Consider the following 26,201-nt stretch of genomic DNA (forward strand, 5'->3'; position numbering starts at 1 on the left):
CTTCAGTTAAGTTATCCCAAAGATGATTTTTTTCAAGAGGCAGCTGGACTTCCTGGTTTTTCTTTGAAAACGTTTCACTTCTCATTCAAGAAGCTTCTTTAGCTCTGGATGGTATGGAATGGACGGATTTATACTCTTTGCAGACAGCTGGTCATTTGCATTTTTTTAGCGAGTCATTAAGGCCACCTGGAGGTTTATCTGTGTCATCAGGGTCATCCAGTCAGAGCTGAAGAAGCTTCTTGGATGAGAAGTGAAAAAGGTAAAGGTTCCCCTCGCACATATTGCTAGTCGTTCCCGACTCTAGGGGGCGATGCTCATCTCCGTTTCAAAGCCGAAGAGCCAGCGCTGTCCGAAGACGTCTCCGTGGTCATGTGGCCGACATGATTCAACGCCAAAGGCGCACAGAACGCTATTACCTTCCTACCAAAGGTGGTCCCTATTTTTCTACTTGCATTTCTTACGTGCTTTCGAACTGCGAGGTTGGCAGAAGCTGGGACAAGTAACGGGAGCTCACCCCATTACACAGCACTAGGGATTCGAACTGCTGAACTGCTGACCTTTCGATCGACAAGCTCAGCATCTTAGCCCCTGGGCCACCGCGTTCCTCTGAGAAGTGAAACGCCTTCACAGAAAAACCAGAAAGTCCAGTTGCTTCTCGAAAAAACACCTTTGGGACACCCATGACCTGGATGGTTGGAGAATCTCCATAGACATTCAGTTAAGTTAGTAACAAGTGAATCTGGCTCCCCGATTTGACTTTGCTTGTCAGAAGGGCGCCAAAGCTGATCACATGACCCCAGGTCATAAAAATGAGTCGGTTGGCCAAGCATCCGAATTTTGATCACGTGACCATGGGGAGGCTGCAGCGGTCATAGGTGTGAGAAACAGTCATAACTCATTTTTTTTCCATGCCCGTGCAACTTTGAATGGTCGCTAAATGGATTGTTGTAAATTGAGGACTACCTGTTCATGGAAACTTCTTTGTGGATGGGCCAAATAGGGGTTCTCTTTGATTTGCTTGGCATTTGAAAGGCTCTTGATTCCATGCAGCTAAAATAATTAGGTGGGAGTAAAAGCATTTGCCAGACACTCTGTAGCAGGCACCTTTAGTGCACTTCTGGAGACCAACCTTAGTGTCTGCCAAACTCCCTGTTTCTCCTGATGTTTTTAAAACTCTTTTATTTAGAAAAAAAAAAAGCTGGAAGGTTACTAGATGTGCGAAGCAAAGCTTCACCTCCTAACACTGCTTTTATCTACAAGAGTGCTTTCGTGCATGCAAAAAAAATAATAATAACGGAATAGGTGGCTGTAACCAGTGGTGAAATGTAAAATTTGTTACTACCGGTTCTGTGGGCGTTGCTTGCTGAAGAGGTTGTAAAAAAATGCTTTTAAAAGCCTCTGACGATCCCAGCTGACTTGCCTGAGTGGCAGAAGCTTTTTTTTTTTAAAGCCTCTGACAATCCCAGCTGACTTGCCTGATCGGCAGAGGCTTTTTTTCCTTTTAAAAACATTTTTTCTATAACCTCTTCGGCCAAAGAGGTTTCTACCTCTTCGGTAGAAAAAATGCTTTTAAAAGCCTCTGATGATCCCAGCTGAGCCGCGCGATCATCAGAGGCTTTTTTTTTTTTTTTTTACTTAAAAGCATTTTTTCGGCCAAAGAGGTTGTAGAAAAAATGCTTTTAAAAATTAAAAAAAAAAGCCTCTGATGATTGCGCGGCTCAGCTGGGCAATGGGGAGGGGGGGAAGGGATTTTTGCTACCGGTTCTCCAAATCACCCGTCTCCATTGCTACCGGATCTGGTGATCCGGTCCGAACCGGGAGCATTTCACCGCTGGCTGTAACCCAGTGCTTTGTTTAGAAGTCTGCATTTTCTCGAAGACAAAGACAAGCTGCCTATCTGCGCACTCCCCCACAAAGGGGCAAGAAGCAAGGAAAAAAGGCACATTAAAGAACTTGGATCAAATCCACCTCTTTGTGGTACCAACCTAGATCTGAATTTCTGCCATTGTATTGTGCCCATCCCCAGCCAAACTCTCCACTGAAATGAGCCGCAATATATTTTGTGGCACAGAATCTGAATTATAGTAACTGGCAAAGAATTAAAGTCCTTTGTTTCCCACCCACCCCTCCATTCTACAGTAGGGTCCTAATCTGGTGCTGGTCTTTTGTGAACAGGAAACCCTTTGCCCCTGGACAGAATGGTACAGCTAAAATATTTTGTACAGGTAGTTCTTGACTTCCTTGGACAGGTGACTAACAAGCAAGGACTGAAGCGCATAACACTAGACATGTCACTAGAAGGCAAAATCACAAAACTGTGTCTCCCTTATGTTGGCCATGTCATGCAGTGGTGCGGTGGCCTAGAGGTGGAGCTGTCACCTCACAATCAAGGAGGCTGTGAGTTCGATTCTAGGTAGAGACAGATATTTCTCTCTCTGGGCACAATGCGAATATATCTGCTAAACAAAACTCCGCATTGGCGTCAGGAAGGGCATCCGGCCATTAAAACACTGTCAGTTACCCAGACTCCATCCCGCAAGGGATTATGGCAAGGGTGAAATGCTCCTGGTTTGGGATGGTTCGCTCAAACCAGTAGTAAAAAAATGCTACCAGTTCGCCGAACCGGTAGTAAAAAAAAATGCTACCGGTTTGCCGAACCGGTAGTAAACAAATGTAAAAAAAAAGTTCCAACAATCGGCTGAGCGACGCACAATCATCGGAACTTTTTTTAAAAAAACTTTTCAAGCATTTTTTTTACTACCGGTTCTCCGGAACCAGTAGTTAAAAATGCTTTTAAAAAGTTTTTTAAAAGATTCCCGAGATCGTGCACCACAGCTCATTCCCCCCCCCCGCTGTTCTATTTACCTTCCCAAGCCTCCTTTTGGTGTGTACTGCGAATGCACATGTAGTGTGCATTTGGTGCGAACTCTGCATGCGCAGCCAGCAAACCGGTAGCAAAGCAGTTCAGATTTCACCACTGGCTTATGGGGTCGTTAAATGAAGATGATGATGCAGGCAATTCACTGGAGAAAGCAATTATGTTTGGAGGAAGTTAGTGGTAAAAGAAAACCAAGCCATCAAAGAACATGGTTGCTGGATACCATCAAAGCTTACACCAGGCAGAGCATAGAAAAACTCAAAACGAACAGTGCAAGATGGAAGATGTGATCCATAGAATTGCTAAGAGTTGGAACATCTGTTGCTAAGTGAAAGTACTCGTTAAAGTGAGTCATGTGATGGTGACCACTTTTAGTATTTTTTTTGCCGCTGTCCTTAAGCAAATCACCCAGGAAGAAAGCAACTCTGATTTCCCCGTTGACTTCGCTGGCTGGGAAGGTGACAAATGGCGATCACAGGACCCTGGGACGCTGCAACCATCACACATACTAGCCAGTTGCTAAGTGCCTGGATTGTAATTATGTGACCATGGGAACCCTGAGACAGCTGTACGTGCGAGGACTGGTTGCAAGTCACCTTTTTCATCACTGTCGCAACTTTGATTGGCTGCTAAGCAAATGTTCTACCTATAAGGACTACCTGTAATTTCTCCCTAACCATTGGTGGGATTCACCGTTTGTAACAACCAATTCGCTGAGCCCTCGCTTTGCTCGCATGCACGCCAAACTCTCACTTCCGCGCATGCACATTACAATCGAAAGTTACCTGCTACTGAATCCAGAGTGAGTAAAACAGCTGAGGCGTGGCAATCCGCTCTGCTGCACCTATCAGGTGGGCTTAAAACAAAAGAAATATAGGTAGGTTATAGCACGGGTGGGCAGAGGGGCGGGCCCATCTGATCATCGGAGTGAACCAGTTCGCTCTCAGCTGATCATTGGAGCTACCGGTATGCCCGAACCGGTCAGAACCAGCTGAATCCCACCCCTGTCCCTAACCCTCACAAAGGACCCGTGCTATTGATTGATTGATTGATTTAACAGAATAACAGAGTTGAACGGGACCTTGGAGATCTTCTAGTCCAGCAGTCCCCAACCGTTTGGGCACCAGGGAACGGTTCTGTGGAGAAAGGTTTTTCCGCAGACCGGAGGGGGCGTGGTTTGGCGTGCTGCCTGCATGCTGCAGCCTGGTGCTGGTCCATGGACCGGGGGTTGGGGACACCTGTTCTAATCCAAGCCCTTGCTCAAGCAGGAAACCCTATACCAGGGGTGTCAAACTCAAGGTCCGCAGGAGTGCTTAGATTTGGCCCGCGGGGCTACCCTAGAAATGGTGAAGGACCAGCCCGCTGTGCCTCTGCCAGCGAAAATGGAGCTTGGGAGGGCCGTGCGAGCTCCATTTTCGGCTGTGTCGACCTCCTGAAACCCTCTGCCAGTGAAAAAGGAGTTCGGGAGGGCCACGCGCAGCCAGGCAGACAGGTAGTCCTTATAGGTAGAACATATAGCAACCAGTCAAAGTTGCAACAGTGATGAAAAAGGTGACTTGCAACCAGTCCTCGCACGTACAGCGGTCTCAGGATTCCCACGGTCACATAATTACAATCCAGGCACTTAGCAACTGGCTAGTATGTGTGATGGTTGCAGCGTCCCCGGGTCCTGTGATCGCCATTTGTCACCTCCCCAGCCAGCAAAGTCAACGGGGAAATCAGAGTTGTTTTCTTACTGGGTGATTCGCTTCAGGACATTTTCTCTGGAGAGAGCTCAAGCCACCATAGGCACTCTTTGACATGAGTGACGTCAAGCTGGCCACGGCCAACCTTGATCATGGGCCCCCTGCCCCCCCCCCCCCAAGGTCAAACACAACCCTGATGCGGCCCTCAGTGAAATCGAGTTTGACACCCCTGACCTATACCATTTTAAACAAATTGGTTATCTGGTCTTTTCTTGCTTGCTTGCTGCCTGGTACAAAAAAGAACGCCAACAATAAAAATAGCAAATCCTCCCACTCTTTTTTAAGTCCCCAAACCAAACAATCTGGCAGTTCTTCATCTAAATAAGGGGATAGGCTTGATCAAAGCATACGCTCTTATATTCTCCTTCTGGTTTTGTTTCTTCGTCTCAGACAGGCCACAATTAGCATCTTGGAGAGCAACTTTATCTGGTGCGTAGGTGTCTAGTTGATTCCTAGTGAGATTGCACTTCCCGTCTGTTTATGCCAAGAATAACCAATACAGGCAGTCTCCTTGACTTCAAACTATTTGTTTAGTAACCGTTCAAAGTTACAACGGCACTGAAAAAAAGTGACTTATGATCATTTTTCACTCTTAGGACCGTTGCATCATCCCCACGGTCCCGTGATCAAAATTCAGATGCTTGGCAAGTGGTTCATATTTGTGACGGTTAAGGGGTCCCGGGGTCACGTGATCAGCTTTGGCGACCTTCTGACCAGCAAAGTGAATGAGGGAGCCAGATTCACTTAACAACCATGTTAACTGCAGTAATTCACTTAAGAACTGTGGCACCAAAGGCTGTAAAAATGGGGCAAAACTCAACAACTGTGTCGCTTAAAGATAAAAGTTCCCCTCGCACATACGTGCTAGTCATTCCCAGCTCTAGGGGGCAGTGCTCATCTCCGTTTCAAAGCCGAAGAGACAGCGCTGTCCAAAGACGTCTCCGTGGTCATGTGGCCAGCATGACTCAACGCCAAAGGCGCACAGAACGCTGTTACCTTCCCACCAAGGGTGGTCCCTATTTTTCTACTTGTATTTTTACATGCTTTCGAACTGCTAGGTTGGCAGAAGCTGGGACAAGTAACAGGAGCTCACCCCGTTATGCGGCACTAGAGATTCGAACCGCTGAACTGCTGACCTTTCGATCGACAAGCTCAACGTCTTAGCCACTGAGCCACCGTGTCCCCCTTATCGCTTATTAAATGTCGCTTAGCAGCAGGCATTTTGGGCTCAATTGTGGTCATAAGTCGAGGACTATTTATATCCCAACCCAATCATGGATAGCTTTCAAATTCATGGGGTCACTTTGGCACTTTTTGATGTGTGGACTTCAAGTCCCAGAATTCCCTAGTTAAACTCCAGACATCTTAAGTTGCTGAGGTTAATACACATTGATCTGGAACAACTTATCCTCAGGAGGGTTTTCTCTGCCTTTCATTTGGCTTGTGTCTTTGTTGCAAAGTACCATATTTTTCACAGTATAAGACGCACCGGAGTATAAGACGCATCTTAGTTTTTGGGGAGGAAAATAAGAAAAAAAGCTGATTGGCAAGTGGATCGGCCTCCAGAATACCCCCAATCAGCTGTTCCCAGAGGTGAATTTTAGCAACAGGTTCCTTGGTTGTGAACTCTGTGCCTTGCTTTTTTTGTGTGTTTTTTTCTGCCTCTGAAACTTCTGAAACTCCGTTTCAGAAAAAACTTTTCTTCCTGCCTCTGAAAGCCTCCAAAACAGAGCTTCAGAAAAAAAAAGCCTCTGAAGCTCTGTTTGGGGGTTCTTTTCTGAAGCTTTGTTTCTGATGCTTTTTTTAGCCTCTGTAACCTCCGTTTGAGAAGCTGGGTGGGGCTACATTCGGAGTATAAGACGCAATCAGATTTTCACTCTCTTTTTTGGGGGGAAAAAGGTGCGTCTTATACTCTGTAAAATACAGTAGGCTATGTGTGAGCAGCCAGTGTCGTCATCTCCAGACCTGTGATTCTTCTCGTAATGGCTGCTACCTGTGGAGAGTGGATGTAGTGTGGGCAGAAACAGGTTCAGGATGAAATGTCCTCTTTAAGTCATGGATAGAAAGAGATGAGGAATGCCTTACTGGCAAGAGGAATTTGGAATCTGTGTGACCTTTATCATGTTTTATTATTTTTTTAAAAAAATCCACTTACTCATTGGCATTGCTTTCTTTGAAAGGTCAAGATAAAATATCTAGGAAATATCCCTTCATTTTATCTCAGTGCGGTATGTTGGACAGAGAGAGGGTGGTACAGTAAGTTCCAAGATTGGCTGAGGGCAGAGGGAAGGGCTTTGAAGATAGGAGGCAGAGCTGCTACCAAGGCAACAGTCAGATAAAAGGGCCCTGAGCCTAGCCAAGAATGTAATGTGAGTATTTTGGATAATCCACCATATTTTAATCCAAAATGCTTTAACTTTTTTACAAGTCCACCATATATGATAATAAGTGGCATCATCACAATCACATTTCCAACACTTAGATTGTAAATTCGGATACATATAAGCCAACTTTTTAGGATCTAAATGCCATCTATAGAACATTTTATAAAAATTTTCTCTTAAATTTTGTGCTTGCGTAAATTTTACATTCTAACCTTCTTTTGTTGCTTGACATATTATTTTAGATAAAAGCCTCAGAGGCTTTTTTCTGAAGCTCTGTTTAGTGGCTTTTTTTCTGAAGCTTCTTTCAGAGGCTTCTTTCAGCCTCTGAAATCTCCGTTTGGGAGGCTGGGCGGGGCTACATTCGGAGTATAAGACGCACCCAGATTTTCGCCCTCTTTTTTGGGGGGAAAAAGGTGCATTTTATAATCCGAAAAATACTGTAATGTTTTGTTTACAACTGGCTCTTTATTAATATCTTTCTATAGGATGGGCATTATCTTACACCAATCGGGACACGGTCATAGCCATCACAGTCACAAGGAGGGGACCCACAATACTAGTGTGCGAGCTGCATTTATCCACGTCGTTGGAGATCTTATGCAAAGCATTGGCGTTTTGGTGGCTGCCATCATCATCTACTTCAAAGTAAGACCTCCAACAGAAAGATTATTATTCTTTCCTCTCAATCATAGAATAGTCCCCAATAATTTTATGGGACCACCAGGTTCTATCTTTCATTGTAATCTTGATTAGTGGACCACAAATTTAAAGCAAGAAGTGGAAATATTTATCAAACCAGTTAAGTCAAACTCATTCATTCTGTTGGATGATTGAAGAGTTTTGAGGCTGCCAGGGACTTCCCACTTCAGAGCTCCTTCCCATCAGAGGTGGGTTTCAGCAGGTTCTGACCACTTCTGGAGAACCAGTAGTGGAAATTTTGAGTAGTTCGGAGAACCAGTAGTAAAAATTCTGACTGACTCCGCCCCCATCTATTCTCTGCCTCCCACGTCCCAGATGATCGGGAGGAAATGGGGATTTTGCAGTAACCTTCCCCTGGATTGGGGAGGGAATGGAGATTTTACGGTATCCTTCCCCTGCCACACCCACCAAGCCACGCCCACAGAACCGGTAGTAAAAAAAATTGAAATCCACCACTGCTTCCCACCACTTAATTTGAGGGAGTAGGGGATGAGACCAGCACTCTGTAAGACATTACAGGTAGTCCTCAACTTATAACCATTTGTTTAGTGACTGTTCAAAGTTACAATGGCCCTGAAAAAAATGACTTATGACAGTTTTCCCCACACTTAATGACTGTTACAGCATCTCCCATGGACGTCAGACACTCAGCAACTGAATGTCCTGGGGTCATATCATGGGTGAAATGCTCCCGGTTCGGACCAGATCGCCCGATCCGATAGCGATGGCGGCGGGTGGTTCGGAGAACCAGTAGCAAAAATCCCTGCATTCCCCCCCCCCCAATGCCGAGCTGAGCCGCACGATCATCAGAGGCTGTTTTTTTTTACTTTTAAAAGCATTTTTTCTACAACCTCTACGGCCGAAAAAATGCTTTTAAAAGTAAAAAAAAAAAAAAAAAGCCTCTGATGATCGTGCGGCTCAGCTGGGATCGTCAGAGGCTTTTAAAACCATTTTTTTCAGCAACCTCTTCGGCCGAAGAGGTTGTAGAAAAAATGCTTTTAAAAGTAAAAAAAAAAAAAAAAAAGTTGGCCACGCCCACCCAGTCACATTACCCCCCCACCAACCAAGCGACGCCCACAGAACCAGTAGTAACAAATTTTAGATTTCACCCCTGGGTGACATGATCCCCTTTTGTGACCCAGTAAAGTCAATGGGGACGCCAGATTCACTTCACCATGTTACTAACTTAAATCTGTAGTGGTTGTCTCAAAGATGCTTTTTCAAAGATGTTTTTTCCCTCAAGGAAGATGTTTCGCTTCTCATCCAAGAAGCTTCTTCAGTTCTGACTGAATGAAGCTCCTCGGATGAGAAGCGAAGCATCTTCCTCCAGGAAAAGACAAAATCCAGTGGCCTTTTGAAAAAAGCATCTTTGAGGCAACCATGACCTGGATGATTGACAATCTCCATAGACAACTGTAATTATTTACTTAACAACTGTGGCGAGGGATAAAACGGGGCAAACCCGCTTAACTACTGTCCTGCTTAACAACAAAAATGTTGGGCTCAATTGTGGTCATAAGTCGAGGACTTCCTGTAGCTATTTTGTTATTGGATTTGGGCAGCGTGGTTATGACTGCAGAAATGTCACTTGTAGGAGGTTGCAGGTTGTCTACTCCCTGATTTAAAAGAAGGCAATGACTGTCAGAACTTCAGCTTGGCGCCTCGGTGGCATTCTGCCATCACTCTTGGGAAGTAGGGGGCGGGGGAGAGGAGAGGAAATAGGCAATTGGCCTGTAAGGGGTAAAGGTGATCCAAAGGGAGGAGGGATGATAGGCTTGATAGAAACCAGAGGTTGAGAACCAGCTTATTCCAGTCCTCAAGGAGGCAGAGCCTGAGAAAGGAATGCAAAAATAGCACCAAACATCTATAACATTCTCAAAACACTTAAACAGCATGCCACTGGTCAAAGATGAGCCGGTGAAGGGAGAAGCTGGACGAAAGGGGAAAGTTTGCAATCTTTTGCGTGTGAACTTCAGTTCTAGCCTGCTTTGTTTGCAACCACTAATACTCAGTAAAAGATTCATTACAACCAAAGGGAGTCGAGGGTCTTCCTTTCCTAGGAATCAAGCTGGGGCAAGCCTGACATTGACCCCCACTGTTCCTATGCAGACATCTTCTCTGTGGTAGAGTGGAATGATTTAATTCTAAAGCAAGAATTGGAAGCCGTTGGCTGTCCAGAGGACGTTAAGGAGGTTATGATTTCTACTCTTTACAGCAGAGGTCTTCAAACTTGGCAGCTTTAAGACTTGTGGACTTCAACTCCCAGAATTCTCCAGCCAGCATAGAATTCTGGGAGTTGAAGTTCACAAGTCTTAAAGCTGCCAAGTTTGAAGACCTCTGCTTTACAGCCATGCTGACTGGAGGCACAGCCCAACATTAGGAAGGCCATAGGGGTTTCTACTGTAGGGTAAGAATGCTGCCAGTAGACATCAGCTGTGACTCCCTGATGAAATAAGTGCCAAGCAGAGCCTAGAAAGGGATTCAGCCCTTGAACAAAGAGAGGACTCATGGATTATTTTCTTCTTTTTCTAGCCAGAATATAAATACGTGGATCCTATCTGTACCTTTGTGTTTTCCATCCTGGTCCTTGGAACGACATTGAACATCCTCCGAGATGTTATCCGTGTGCTGATGGAAGGTCATTTCCTAGGGCTGGGAGATGGGATTGAGTGCATTAAATTGGTTTTTAAAGACAGCAGGCCCACGTTGACTTGGACGATAGAGTAGGAATAATAAAAGTATGCCATAAACCACTGCCCAGAGGAGAAAATGTCTATGGAGATTCTCCACCCTCCAAGTCACGGTGGTCCCCAAAGTGCTTTTCCAAAAGACTTTCTTGTTTTATTTCCTTGAAAACATTTTGCTTCTCATCAAGAAGACAATTCTTTGTTTATTGGCCAAGTGTGATTGGACACACAAGGAATTTGTCTTTGGTGCATATGCTCTCAGTGTACATAAAAAGAAAAGATACATTCATTAAGAGTCATAAGGTACAACACTTAATGATCGTCATAGGGTAAAGGTAAAGGTTCCCCTCGCACATATGTCTGATGACAATTCTATGGTCATATGGCCGGCATTTATTTTTATTTTATTGAATTTCTATACCGCCCTACTCCCGAAGGACTCAGGGTGGTGCACAGCCATGAAATAAAACACATAGATATACAAAATTTAAAATCGAATAAAATGAATTAAATAAATTTGGCTGAATTAATACCCATAATTTAAAATACCCATAATTTTAAAATACATTAAAAATTTAAAATTTACACTTAAAAGGGAGAAGATTTAGGCGAGGCCAGCTTGATGAAATAAAAGCGTCTTCAACTCGCGGCGGAAGGTGCGCAGATCCGGAATCCTCCGTATCTCTGGGGGGAGCTCATTCCAGATCGTTGGTGCCCCCACAGAGAAGGCTCTCCCCCTAGGGGCCGACAGCCGACATTGTTTTGCCGACGGCACCTGGAGGAGCCCCTCTCTGTGGGAGCGTACTGGTCGGTGGGAGGCTGTTGATGGTAGTAGGCGGTCCCGTAAATAACCAGGTCCTAAGCCATGGAGCGCTTTAAAGGTGGTAACCAGAACCTTGAAGCGCACCCGGAAGACCACCGGGAGCCAGTGCAGCTCGCGCAGGAGAGGTGTTACATGGGAGCTCCATGTTGCTCCCATAACCACCCGCGCGGCCGCACTCTGCGCCAGTTGGAGCCTCCGGGTGCACCTCAAGGTGAGCCCCATGTAGAGAGCATTACAATAGTCCAGACGAGAGGTGACGAGGGCATGAGTGACTGTGCGTAATGAGTCCCGATCTAGAAAGGGACGCAACTGGCGAATCAGGCGAACCTGATGAAAAATCCTCCCGGTCACGGCCGTCAAGTGCTCTTCTAAAGACAGCCGTGAGTCCAGGAGGACGCCCAAGTTACGAGCCCTTTCCGTGGGGGCCAATGATTCGCCCCCAATAGCCAGCGATGGCGCCAGCTGACTATATCGGGACGTCGGAAACCACAGCCACTCGGTCTTGGATGGGTTGAGCCTGAGCCCGTTTCTCCCCATCCAGATCCGTACGGCCTCCAGGCACTGGGACATCACTTCAAGGGCATCGTTGGGGTGGTCCGGGCATGTTACCTTCCCACCAAGATGGTCCCTATTCAGCGGTTCAAATCCCTAGTGCTGCGTAGCGGGGTGAGCTCCCATTAGTTGTCCCAACTTCTGCCAACATAGCAGTTCAAAAGCACGTAAAAAAAAAATGCAAGTAGGAAAATAGGAACCACTTTTGGTGGGAAGGAAACAGCATTCCGTGCTCCTTTGGCGTTCAGTCATGCCAGCCACATGACCCCGGAGACGTCTTCGGACAGTGCTGGCTCTTCGGCTTTGAAACAGAGATGAGCACCGCCCCCTAGAGTCGGGAACGACTAGCACATATGTGCGAGGAGAACCTTTATCTTTTACTCCTCAACTTATGACTGCAATTGAGCCTAAAATTTCTGCTGCTAAGTGAAACATTTGTTACGTGAGTTTTGCCCCATTTTACGACTTTTGCCACAATGAAGTGAATGATTGCAGTTGTTAAATTAGAAACATGGTTCTTAAGTGAATCTGGCTTCCCCGTTGACTTTGCTTGTTAGAAGGTCGCAAAAGGGGATCACGTGACCCCCCCAAGGACACAGCAACCGTCGTAAATATGAACCAGTTGCCAAGCATCTGAATTTTGATCACATGATCTCGGGGATGCTGCAATGATTGTAAGTGTGGAAAATGGTCATAAGTCACTGTTTCCAGTGCCGTGGTAATTTTGAACGGTCACTAAATGAACTGTTGTTAGTTGAGGATTACCTGTATAATAAACATATGAAATGGCACATAAAGTTACACTTTACCTTAGCTTCTCTATTGCTGAAAAGTCAGTTTGAAGAAAAATAATGCCTTATATCCGTGGTGGCGAACCTATGACACGCGTGCCAGAAGTGGCATGCAGAGCCATCTCTCAGGGCACGCCAGCTGTCGTCCGTTGCTCATCCGGCCTCCGGCACACATATGCGTGCCAGCCAGCTGGTCTTCGCATGCGCATGTGTGCCAAAAACTGGAAGACCAGGTGGTCAGCGCGCATGCACGCACCAGAAACCAGAAGCTCAGCTTTCCAGTGTGCTCATTTTCCGGGGAGCTGCTCTTCTGGTTTCTGGTGCTCTCCTGTGCTCATGCGCCAGGGGTGAAATGCTCCTGATTCGGACCGGATCACCCGATCCGGTAGCGATGATGGCGGATGGTTCGGAGAACCGGTAGCAAAAACCCTGCCCACCCCCCCATGCCCAGTTGAGCCACGCGATCATCAAAGGCTTTTTTTTTATACTTTTAAAAGCATTTTTTCTTCGGCTGAAAAAATGCTTTTAAAAGAAAACAAAAGCCTCTGACAATCAGGCAACTCAGTTGGAATCGTAAGAGCCTTTTAGAAGCATTTTTTTAAACAACCTCTTTGGCCGAAGAGGTTGTAGAAAAAAGGCTTTAAAAAGTTATTTTAAAAAATAGTTGGCCACGCCCACCCAGTCACATTACCCCCCACAAGCCACGCCCACAGAACTGGTAGTAACAAATTTTACATTTCTGGCACGCGCGCTCCCGTTTTGGCACCGTTTTTGTGCCAAAAAGGTTGGCCAACACTGCCTTATATAAATTACAAACTCAGCTGAAGAAGGTCTTGCCCAGCTTCTACTCAGATGGCAAGATGCAACTTTGGGAGTCTCCAAAAAAAGAACATAAGCTAAATTCACAGCTGAAACAGATACTGAAAGCTTCATCATTTAAACCACTGAGTCACCCAAGATAGGAAGCCCAAGGTGTGAGAGAGATGTAGAACTTGCAAAATCCTTTACATCTGGATGTTTTGGCTCATTTCTTCCATTTCCTTCTTATTGTCTTGCAGGAACTCCAAAAAGCGTAGAGTTCAATGACGTGAAGACCATCCTGCTCTCCATAAATGGAGTGAAAGCAATTCATAGCCTCCACATCTGGGCTCTAACAGTGTCACAGCCGGTGCTGTCGGTCCATATCGCAATCAGTAAGTTACACGAGAATGAGGCAAGTTTAGAATTTGCACCATTCTGGAACAAGGATAAAACACCCAGGCACCCAGAATAGCTATAGGTCAGTGTTTCTCAGCTCTAGGAACTTGAAAATGTGCCGACTTCCACTCCCAAAATTCCTCCAGCCAGCATGCTGAAGTCCACATCTCTTCAAGTTGTTGAGTTATTCAGTCATGTCCACTTTTATGACCTTTCTAGCTGTGGTTTTTTTAAGCAAATTATGGCAATTGTTAAGTGGATCACATGGTCATTATGCAAATTTGGCTTCCCCCCCCTTTGACTTTGCTTTTGGAAGCCTCCTGAAAAGATTTCAAATGGCAATCATATGACCCCAGGGTGGTGCAACTGTCATAAATAGAAATTTCCATTTTTTTTAAAAAAAAAATAGTCTTTATTTACATTTTTCTTTAAAAACAAACAAAAAAATAACAGTACACCATATAAATAACATACAACACAGAGAACATTACAAATAACACACAAGTGATAGGTACAAATGGTACCTTCATATCTGAGTATTCAATATAATATTACATTCCAGGGGAGAAAGAGCAACTCATCCCTCTTGAAATTTCGATTAGGTCTAACCGACCTCACTTAATATAGTTTTGGTTATGATATTCTCTTCTCTAGCCAAATATATAATTTCTCCCAGGATAAACATGTTTGTGTTTGGTCTTTAGCTTTTAATTTTTTGGTTAATTTATCAGCTTCTGCACAATCCAGAATCTTTTTTATGATTGCTTCCTCTGATGGGATATTCTGGTTTTTCCAATATTGAGCGTATATCAGTCTCGCCGCTGTAATAATGTGTAGGGCTAAATACCATGAATCTTTCTTGATCTTATCCGGTTTGGAGCCGAGCAAGCATGTCTCTGGTGACCATTCAATTTTTTCTACTAAAATCTCATTCAACCATTTTTTAATTTCCCCCCCAAAATTTTTTGCTTCCTGGCATGTCCACCATTGATGATAATATGTGCCTTTTTCTTGCCCACATTTCCAACAAATCGCCGATTGTCCAACAAACATTTTAGCCAATCTATCAGGGGAGAGATGCCACCTATATATCATCTTATAGATATTTTCCTTGTAGGTCGTGGAGACTACTAATTTCATATTTTCCCACCATATCCCTTGCCATTTATCTAAGTGAATAGGATACCCAAAAATTTTTCCCCAAGCAATCATTGTGTCTTTGATTATCTCATCACCTATCTCTAATTCCATTAGTAATTTATAACTTTTTGAAATCATGCCTTTTTCTTGGCCCATCAAAATTTTATCTAATTTTTGTAACTCCACATATATGCCTTTTCCATCTCTGTCTTTTCTGAATTTGGATTGAATCTGCAAATAGGTCCACCGGTCTATTTGTATTCCTAATGTGTTCAATTCCTGTTTGGATTTTAGTTTACTCTGTACATTCAATAAATCCTTGTATGTTAAATTCTTTGTTGGGTTGTAAAGTTTAGGATATGTCAATGCTTCCACAGGAGATATCCAGCATGGTGTTTTAATATAATATTTTCTACTGATCTTATCCCAATTTCGAATTAGAATATTTCTTATATAATGTCTAGTAAACCATTTACTTTCCAAATTTTGATCACATTACCATGGGGATGATGCTGCAACAGTTGTAAGCATTAGAACTGTCAGTAAGTCACCTTTTCGATGTTGTTATATCTTTGAACAGACGCTAAGCGAATGGTTGTAAGTTGGGGACTGCCTTTATGATGGTGAGAGTTTGCCAAGAAAACTCCATAAATGTTTCTCTAAAGTTAGCAAAGTTAAGCTTTTCTTAAAGAAAACTGTCGGTGGGAAGTTCCACCAGCCTGAATCAGTTAGGGCTGTGCACTCTGGACATTATTCAAAAGTGTTTTGAATCTCACTGACTTTTTTAAGCTTCTGCCCAAGGCTGGTAAAAGCAACATGTGTTTCAGATTATGCCTGAACAAAGTTGTGTGGCTGTTAAGAATAGCGATAGCAATAGCATTTAGACTTACATACCGCTTCACAGTGCTTTACAGCCCTCTGTAAGCAGTTTACAGAGCCAGCATATTGCCCCCAACAATCTGGGTCTTCATTTTACCCACTTCAGAAGGAAGGAAGGCCGAGTCAACCTTGAGCCTGGTGAGATTTGAACTGCCAAATTGCAGGCAGCCGGCAGGCAGCAGACGTAGCCTGCAGTACTGCATTCTAACCACTGTGCCACCGCAACTTTTCTCTAAGAACAGGGGTGTCAGACTCGATTTCATTGAGGGCCGGATCAGAGTTGTGTTTGACCTTTGGGGGCCGGGATGGGCGTGGCCAGGGTGGGTGTGGTCAACTCAACGTCACTCATGTTGGTGCCTGTGGTGGCCTGAGTGCTCTACCAGCGAAAATGGGTTCCCGAGTTCCGTTTTGGCTGCGACGGCATCCTGCAATCCTCTGCCAGCGAAAACGGAGCTTGGGAGTGCACCCATGGCCCTCGCAAGCTCCGTTTTCGGCTGTGATGGCCTCCTACAACCCTCTGCCAGTGAAAACAGAGCTTGGAAGGGATGCACGCAGCCCTCCCAAGCTCGGTTTTTGCTGGTAGAGGCACTTCACTGTTTCCAGGGCAGCCCTGCGGGCCAGATCTAAGCACCCTGCAGGATGGATCCACCCCCCCCCCGGCCTTGAGTTTGACACCCCTGTCTAAAATTGTTAGAGAAGTGCTGTGCTTGCGTTTCCATAAGACCTAAAGCAGTTTTTCCAAATAATTTTTGAAGCACGCCTAGACTAAATTAAGACCAATGTTATCCATTCTTGAATGCTGGCTTTCAAAAGGGGTGGGGACTTCAATTTCCCCACCATCTCCAATACTCGTCCTTTAGCTCTGTCATTTCTGTCCCAGATAAAGATGCTGATGCCCAGATTGTCTTGAAGGAAGCCAGCTGCCAACTGCAAAAAGCTTTTGATTTCCACACCACAACAATCCAGATAGAGAATTATTCAGAGGACATGAAGGATTGCCAAAAATGCCAGAGCCCCTCAGACTGATCCACTGTCGCCAAGTAAGCTGGAGATGGATGTTCAGCCATGTTAAAGCTGCTACCTCAAAGTATCTTAAGTGTAACCCGACTTACTGACTCCTTGTGGATACATCCTCCTTCTGGAATCATCCAATTGAAAGTGCAATTCTTAGTTTGCTTGAAATGAAGCCAAAACCCTTATTTTCCTTCCTTCCTTCCTTCCTTCCTTCCTTCCTTCCTTACTTACTTACTTACTTACTTACTTACTTACTTACTTACTGTTTTATAATAACAAAATGGCAGGAATTTCCTCTCTATTTATTTATGTAGTTATGGTATCTGCTTTATGCATCATTCCATGTCTGCTTACTAGACAAAACTTCCTAAAGCACCTCTCAAGTTTTAATTTCGACCAATAAGCACAACCTTATATTCACGATTTGTAGAGGTCTCATGGATGTTCTAGAACCAGAACTCGTGCCCACAATTTTAGGATAAATGCATTTGGTTTAAGGAGTTGCAGATGAATCGTACCCTCATCTGAATGCTTCTTTTTGCCTCCCAACTGAAAGTTCCGCACAAGCCTATTTCATGCTCACTGGAACTATTGCCATTAATTTTTTATATGATTTTTATTGAAACTTTTGAAAAAGAAAAAAAACTAATGTAAGGGAAAGAAGAAAAAAGGAAAGAAAAGAAAGCAAAATGTTCAAGAAAAGCAAACAAAGTTAAGAAAAATAAAAAAAAGAAAAAGATACAAAGAAGTGGTTTCCAATTCTCTTCATAGCAGTTACTATAATTATATTTCAACCTCTCTCTCTAAAGATACTTTATCATGCTCTAGATTCTATAATCTGTCTAATCATCAAAGCCATAAATCACGTTTGTTTTTTTATTTTTGCGCAAAAAATCCATAAGAGGTTTCTAATCACCAGTAAATGTAAATAGTGTCATTTGTCTAATAAAACAAGATAATTCATATATCTTAGCAAGTTTTGTCAAATTTCACCAAAATTCCTCCATAGTCAAGAGTGTTGAATATTTCTTCCTCTGTGCTTATTAGTCTCACCTAATAATCATATATTGAAATAATTCAGCTCTTGAAGTACTGAACAGAGACATAAGACAGCCCGAGAGAATTATAGGAGTTAAGATTTAAAAAGAAACATAAAAGCTCTGGACATTTGCAGGTGATTTGGTGTTAATTTTAAAAGATCCACTAGAGGGAGTAGAAACAATGGGAAAAATAAAGGACTCTGGTACATTTTTAGCAGGTTTTAAGATTAATAATCAGAAGGGAAAGATGCTAACAAAAATATTGAAATTAGAAAATCAAAGAAAAAAATAAAAGAAAACTGGTTTTAAGATGGAGAAAAAAGTAAAATACTTGGGAATTACTGTGACAAATATGAATTGTATGTTATTTCAAAATAATAAGATACAAAATGCCAATTGAAGATAGGTTAAGATGGGGAAAAATAAATTTCACACTGTTGGGGCAAATTTCTTGTTAAAAATGAATGTTTTGCCACAAACGATGTTTTTGTTTCAGACAATATCTGTTTTGATAACTGATGTTTCATTTAAACGATTACAAAAAGATACATCTAAATTGGCAAGGGGGGAAAAAAATCACGAAATAAAGTGTTACAGAATGCAAATGAAAATAGAAGGTTGGGTTTACCAGATTTGAAATTGTATTTTTCCACTTCTTGTTTGGTCTGGATGAAAGAATGAATATGGCCGAAAAGTACCATGTTTCCCCGAAAATAAGACCCTGTCTTATATTTTTTTGAACCTTGAAATAAGCACTTGGCCTTATTGCCATGCGCTCAAAAGCTCGATTGGGCTTGTTATCAGGAGAAACAGGGTAAGAGACTTTTAGAGTTAGAAGGTCATGTCTTAAGATTTGGATGCCACAGATATTTACAGTATGATAAAGTTAAAGATTAATGTGGATTTTCAAAATCATTTGTATTGGATATGTCATACTGAAAATATGGTGTCAATATAAAGTGAGGTTGTGTCTTAAGGATCTCAGCTCAAGAAGCATATCATAGAAGCAAAGCCATAGCAGAAGGATATAGTATTCAGTGGGTTTTGTTAGGCAGACCCAGACTCACATTTGTAGAATTCAAACTAGCTGCTTTATTGTCCTATATTATGGGCAGAGAACAATAAAGCAGCTAGTTTGGACACGCCTGATGGTTTTTCCATTTACAATTATCAGAAAAATTCAAAATGGATAAAACAATTTAAGGTATGGAGCAAAGTAAGATAGAATGTCAAATACAATTGTGCACTGATAGTGAACATATAATTGCTAAAACTTTGTATAAACATATTGAAATTTGAAACAGAGGAAAGTTAAAAATGTATGATAAGGTGGACCGAGAAGTTTGGTTATAATATGCAGATGGAAAAACTTGTGGTTGAAAGGTTGAAATTTACACTGTGTTATGATCTTTAAAGAGAATTTTTATAAAATGATGTACCTTGGTATATGATGCCGAATCAATTATCTAGAAGGCACTTCAAATGTATGTTGGAAATCTGAACAACATGAAGGGACATTTTGTCGTGCTTGGTGGACATATGAAAAAGCAAAAATGAGATTGGCCTCAGACACATTCTTTGATACAGAGGATTTTAAATTTTAAAAATTAAAATTTAATTGAAGCCAGAAGTTCTTCTTTTAGGACTAGTGGATAAAACAGAAAGGAGCTATTGCAGTAAAATATGATCCCTTTCTGCATTTCCTATTGAAAAGGAGTAGCGGAGGGAGAGAAAGGAAACTCAAACTATCTAGCAGGGGAGGGGTAAAAAAAGTCAAAATGTTGGCCATGACATGGCCTCTGGAACCATGGCCTCATGGACTCTGAAAAAGGGGTAATGCTTGAATTGTGTACAGGTAGTCTTTGACTTACAATCACAGTTGAGCCCAAAAGTTCTGTTGCTAAGTGAGACATTAGTTACCGTATTTTTCAGAGTATAAGACGCACCTTTTTCCCCAAAAAAAGAGGGTGAAAATCTGATTGCGTCTTATACTCCGAATGTAGCCCCGCCCAGCTTCTCAAATGGAAGTTTCAGAGGCTGAAAAAAGCATCAGAAAAGAAGCTTCAGAAAAAAAGCCTCCAAACAGAGCTTCAGAGCTTTTTTTCTGAAGCTGTTTCGGAGGCTTTCAGAGGCAGGAAAAAAAGTTTTTTCTGAACCAGAGTTTCAGAAGTTTCAGAGGCAGAAAAAAAAAGCAAAAAAAAGCAAGGCACAGAGCTCACAATCAAGAAATCTGTTGCTAAAATTCACCTCTGGGAACAGCTAATTAGGGGTATTCCAGGAGGCCATCTACCCGCCAATTAGCCTTTTTCTTATTTTCCTCCCCAAAAACAAAGGTACGTCTTGTACTCCGAAAAATACGGTAAGAGAGTTTTTTCCCATTTTACGATCCGCTTACTAAACCTTGTGCATCTTTCTCAACAGGATTACAGTAAGAAAATGGCTTTTGTAGGTTGACTTTAATGCCAGGGCTCTTCATAGCACCTCTAACTGATCTTTCCCCAAATTGCACATGCTTCTTAGACTCATCCAACCACCATTTTACTAAAATAGCAGTAACAAGCACAAATTTTCTTATCATTTCAACCCCAGACGAGTGAAGCTATGGAGATGCTATAACCACTAGGGGGAATTAACTTCTGGCATTATCCAACCATTGTTGGCACAATATAAAGGGAAGGGAACACCGTTCCGTGCGCCTTTGGCGTTGAGTCATGCCGGCTACATGACCACAGAGACGTCTTCGGACAGCGCTGGGTCTTCGGCTTTGAAACAGAGATGAGCACCGCCCCCTAGAGTCGGGAATGACTAGCACATATGTGCGAGGGGAACCTTTACCTAATATTAAAAGCCTTTTACCTACTTTATCTCAAGAATTCCTTAGAATAACAATCTGCATGGAAGGCTGGTAGGGCTGCCATATTAAAAATGGTTTAGAGAGGGTGATAATGTCCTCGACATACAACAGTTCATTTAGTGACCTTCAAAGCTACAACAGTGCTGAAAAAAAGTGACATGACTGTTTTTCGCATGACCGTTGCAGCCTCCCCATGGACACATGATCAAAATATGGATGCTTGGCAACTGATTCAGATTTATGACGGTTGCAGTGTCCTTGGGTGATGCGATCCCCCTTTTGTGACCTTTTGACAAGCAAAGTCAATGGAGAAGCCAGATTCACTTAGCAACCGTGTTGCTAACTTAACAACTACAGTGATTCACACAACAACTGTGGCAAGAAAGATCGTAAAATGGAGCAGTATAGTATAGTTTATTGAATAGCCCGAAGGCCTTTTCAAACAAAACAGAAAAGAAAAAGGGAAAAAGATAAAACAGTTACAAAAATAGCAATCTAAAAATATGTGATAGATGACATTAAAATTTTACAATATCAAATTTCAATAGCTAAGTTGCCAAGACTAGATAACCCGAATAGGATAGAAATGGAGCAAAACTCACTTAACTGACTCGCTTAGAGTCATAAGCCATAGAGTCAAAAGACATAACTTTTGGGCTCCATAGTGGCCGTAAATTCAGACCTGTATTAGATTATATTCAATATTGTTTTTATCAATGTATTTATGTGGATGTGTTCTATCAATAAGTGCTTTATTTAAATGGTTTTATGTATTATCTGTTACCCTATTTCAGAGATGGCGAATCTTTTCAGCACTGAGAGTCCAAACCAGAGATGGGTTTCAGCAGGTTCTGACAGGTTCTGGAGAACTGGTAGTGGAAATTTTGAGTAGTTCGGAGAATCGGCAAATACCACCTCTGGTTGGCCCCCGAGTGGGGTGGGAATGGACATTTTGCAATATCCTTCCCCTGCCACACCCACCAAGCCATGCCATTCCCACCAAGCCACGCCCACAGAACCAGTAGTAAAAAAATTTGAAACCCACCACTGGCCCAAACGGTAATGTGCATGCATGTGCACGCACCGGAGTGACGGAAACCCCAAAACCAGCTGGCCGGTGTGCGCATGGCTGTTTTTTGGCTGTTTTTGGTAGTTTCTCAGGCTGTTTTTCAGGCCATTTTTGGCCATTTTCAGGCTGTTTTTTAGGTTGTTTTTAGGCCAAATTCCAAATTCAAGTTTTAATCCCCTATGTTGACTTTCTCCCATTCTGGTCATCTCCAGAGGTCAAAACTATAAGAGCTATTATCTCCAGTCAGCACATCTATAGAGTCATAATGACTAGCTTTGAACGGTCATGCTAAACCAGGGGTCCTCAAACTACGGCCCACTGAAGCCATTAATCCGGCCCACGTGGGACCACAAGGCTGTCCCGCCGAAATCACGCAACCTATCCGCTGGCCCCCACCTGCCTTCTGGAGGCCGAGAAGGCCAAAAATGGGATGCGTAGAGGCCTCAGGAGGCTGAAAACGGGCCCATTTTTGGCTTCCCTGGCCTCCGAAGAGAGAAAGGGAGGGAGAGAGAGAGGGAGGGAGGAGGAGGAGAAAGACAAACACACACACACACAAACAAAAGTCCTTCACACACACACGCCACTATCCCTTCACTAACCTGATTTCCACCCTCAGGAGCATAACAAATTAAAAGTTTAATTTCTGTGTATTGTTTAATGGCCTACTAAATTGGCCATGATCACCCAGTCACATGACCACCTAGCCATGTCCATCACCACCCCCAACAGTCTGAGGGACCACGAATTGCCCCCCTGTTTAAAAAGTTTGTGCTAAGCCATGATAACGTGATTTGTTTGGGCTTCTTTTCAAATGTGCAGCCCCTTTCAATGTGGGCTGTAATGTGGATTCTGGCTTTTGACAATATATGAGCCCACCAACTGAACCGCCAGTCAACTCCATGCAACGTGCTAAGTCATTGATGAAGTAAACGGTCTCCCTTCAAAACCAAGCTTCTAAACATAATTGACAAACCACAGTGAATGGGTTCATGCAAAACCAAATTCCAGAGTTGGGTGGAGCTTGGTGGCACCCAAATTGAAATAAACACATTCAAAACAATCACTTTACGGTTGTACTTGTTGTCTAAACCAGGGTAGGACCTAATATACCAGAGACAACATGTTAGCAAAGGCAGATCTTGTGGCATTATTTCTCAGCCTTGGTCACTTCAAGATGTCTGGACTTCAACCCCCTTAACTCTGAGAAGTTGAAGCCCACACATCCTTCAGGTTGACAAACATTGTCCCATAGTGTACCCCCTCTTTTCATAACCTTAAGGAACAGCAGATTCCTCCTTGAAGGGTAAGGGACTATGGGACTATGAGCCATGGTGGCGCAGTGGTTAGAGTGCAGTACTGCAGGCTACTTCTATTGATGCCTGCTGCGTGCAATTTGGCAGTTCAAATCTCACCAGGCTCAAGGTTGACTCAGCCTTCCATCCTTTTGAGGTGGGTAAAATGAGGACCTAAATTGTTGGGGGCAATATGCTGACTCTGTAAACCGCTTAGAGAGGGCTATAAAGCACTGTCAAGTGGTATATAGGTCTAAGTGCTATTGCTAATGCTATCAATGTGATTTCAGGGCAGGATGGATTTGCAGGCAAGTGGGATAAAGTTTTGGGTAAGGATGGATCTTATGGTAGGAAAATGTCTTCTTGTTTTCCTCTGGTTAAGACTGGATCCGTTCACTGCTCATATCAGAGAGTCTACACTGCTGACAAATAGTAACAGGACAAAAATGATCTTAATTAATTTTCATGGCTGATTGCAGAGATGAACCTGGACTCTTTTCATTCCAATCTAATTTAAGGGTTCTAAGCAGGGGTGAAATCCAGCAGGTTCTAACAGGTTCTGGAGAACCGGTAGCAGAAATTTTGAGTAGTTCGGAGAACCAGCAAATACCACCTCTGGCAGGCTCCATAGTGGAGTGGGAATGGAGATTTTGCAATATCATTCCCCTGCCATGCCCACCAAGCCACACCCACAGAACCGGTAGTAAAAAAAATTGGATTTCACCACTGGTTCTAAGTATAAATTGAGATAATTCTGCATTCTGCCCAAGATCCTTGGGGGGGGAGGGAAATGGGCAAGATACCAATGAAAGAAAACCTTTTTAACTTGGTTTGATTATCCAATTTTATTTTAACATTTAAGAATCATATGATTTATGATGAAAGTTGTACAATGTCTAGGAGCCAAGGGCAATTTTCAAATCTGGAAAAGTAAAGCAAAACCTGAAATAAGAGGCCCCTATTAAGAAAATCACATGAGTAAGCAGAAGTGGTAAATTGGTGGCCATTTTACGAGACCCACAAAAATACTGAAAGGCTTCAAAAAGCCGAGAACCCAGTGATTAAATTATTGACTATCCAGTTAGATGCAGATCTTAAGAGAATTGAAATTGTCGGTTAAATTGCATGATATTGTGAGATGGTGCTGTTCCATTAAAAGCCTTATGTGCTGCAACCCCTTTAAAAAGGATGCATGGCAAACCATTATTTTAAAAAAGGGGGGAAATATAGATTGGCATTCGGTTTGCTCAAATTATTGTGTGCAATTTGAACTGGTAATTTCCCATCTGTCTGGGCCTGTGAGGTCCTGGAAAAGTTCAGTTCAATTCCGAGATAATAGATATTGGCTTATTGGCCAAAAGAAATTTATGAAGTTGACAATGTGATGTTTTAGAGGCAGGAATGTGCCTGCAAATATGTTGGGTTTTTTTTTTTTTTGGCATCTCTTCTGTTTCCTGACCCACTAGACTCCATGTTGTATTTTCCCCCCCCTAAATAGTATTTATTGAAACATAATAATAAAGGGGAAGCTGATGTGCCTCAAAGCTAAATATCAGCCGGCAACATTATTTTTATTTCTAAGTGTACCTATGGGACCCACATAGATCCCATAAGCATTCTAAGAAAATAAACACTTGGGTGAATGCGGCACAGAGCTTCCTGGAAATGTTCCCACATGTAAAGGGAACAACGAAACAAAACCTAGGCCGCAAGGAAGAATCTCACCAGCTTCATTCATTCCATTTATGTATTTATGGCAAATGCCTCTTTTACAGTGGGTTACATCTCTCCAGTTGCCACTCTGTAGTGTACTTCAAAAATTGCAAAGGCACCAACAGATCCTCAAAAATAAATCCACTCGGCACGCATTTGAAAGGCACACTATGTACCGTAGGAGATGACCAGGGGAGAGGTCAAGCAGGTCATCAGTTTAGAGTAGGGCTGTCAAACTCCTGGCCCACAGGCCAGATGCGTCACACATCGCCCACGCCTAGTTTAACAAAGGGGGGGGGAAGTCCCAATAAGTCACGTGACACTGCCGTGACGATATGAGTTTGATACCCCTGCTCTAGAGTAGGGGGTCTCCAACCTTGGCAACTTTTAAGACTTGTGGACTTCAACTCCCAGAATTCCTCAGCCAGCAAAGCTTCTGGCAGGCATCTGAAAGCGAAACAGAGGCCAGGACAATCCGTGCAAGTGGCGGCAAGCAGCCGCAGAAGGCGGCGAGGCAGGTGTCAGGGTGTGCGAGGCCTGGCAAGTAGGGCAGCTCCACCCCCCTCATCCCCATACTAGCTTATTTTTTACCTGTGTGCCTCGCCCCACTCCCTGCACCCCGGGGTGGGCGGGGCTTTAATTAGGGCTAATTTTGTGGGTGGGGCTTAATTTGATCGCATGCTCTCAAAAACGCAATAGGGTTTCTTTTCAAGGTGGGTTGACTTTTTGGAGAAACACGGTAGTTATATACCCAGCTTTCTGGAGCTAAACATTGGTTTGCTAGAGATCAGGGATAAAAACAATGTTTTCTTTTATTAAGTTCCATTTGTAGGCATTCTCCCGGGCTCCTTGGAATTCAGGAGCTGTGGTTAAAACCCTGGAAGATACCATATTGGAAAAGGCTAGTTGTAAATCATGATATGAAAGCAACTAGATGTGGATCCTCACCTACAACATGGTACTTTCCAGATGAGAAGGGTGGTTTGACTGATATTCTCTTTATCACTTCCCGAGTCTTCCTTGGCTTGACACCAAATTGTGGCGTCATTGACTTCTGTTAATCAGCCATTCAGATCAGTGGTGGGTTTCTAATTTTTTTTACTACCGGTTCTGTGGGTGTGGCTTGGTGGGCATGGCAGGGGAAGGATACTGTAAAATCTCCATTCCCTCCCCACTCCAGGGGAAGGTTACTGCAAAATCCCCATTTCCTCCTGATCAGCTGGGACTTGGGAGGCAGAGAATAGATGGGGGCGGAGCCAGTCAGAATTTTTACTACCGGTTCTCTGAACTACTCAAAATTTCCGCTACCGGTTCTCCAGAACTGGTCAGAACCTGCTGAAACCCACCTCTGATTCAGATGTGGGAAACCTTTTAGAGCAACTGTGTCAGCCCCATCAGGAAAGGAAATCAAGGAATTAGGTCTCCCTTTGGCTTCATTCCCATA

At 43.3% G+C, this 26,201-nt stretch overlaps 1 protein-coding gene across 1 annotated transcript in view; it reads left to right on the forward strand.

The window, feature by feature from the left end:
- Positions 1–17,011, forward strand: part of SLC30A2 (solute carrier family 30 member 2) — a 28,597-nt gene extending 11,586 nt beyond the window's left edge. Inside the window, exons 5-8 of the mRNA XM_070950041.1 lie at positions 7,493–7,652; positions 10,239–10,344; positions 13,618–13,752; positions 16,656–17,011. Of these exons, the coding sequence (XP_070806142.1) occupies positions 7,493–7,652; positions 10,239–10,344; positions 13,618–13,752; positions 16,656–16,801 (547 nt within the window). The 3' untranslated portion in view covers positions 16,802–17,011. The remainder of the gene's footprint in view (positions 1–7,492; positions 7,653–10,238; positions 10,345–13,617; positions 13,753–16,655) is intronic.
- Positions 17,012–26,201: the final 9,190 nt, after the last annotated feature.

The sequence above is a fragment of the Pituophis catenifer genome, unplaced genomic scaffold, assembly GCF_029215685.1.
Source record: "Pituophis catenifer annectens isolate HBS135680 unplaced genomic scaffold, rPitCat1.0.hap2 SCAF_9, whole genome shotgun sequence".
NCBI lineage: Eukaryota > Metazoa > Chordata > Lepidosauria > Squamata > Colubridae > Pituophis > Pituophis catenifer.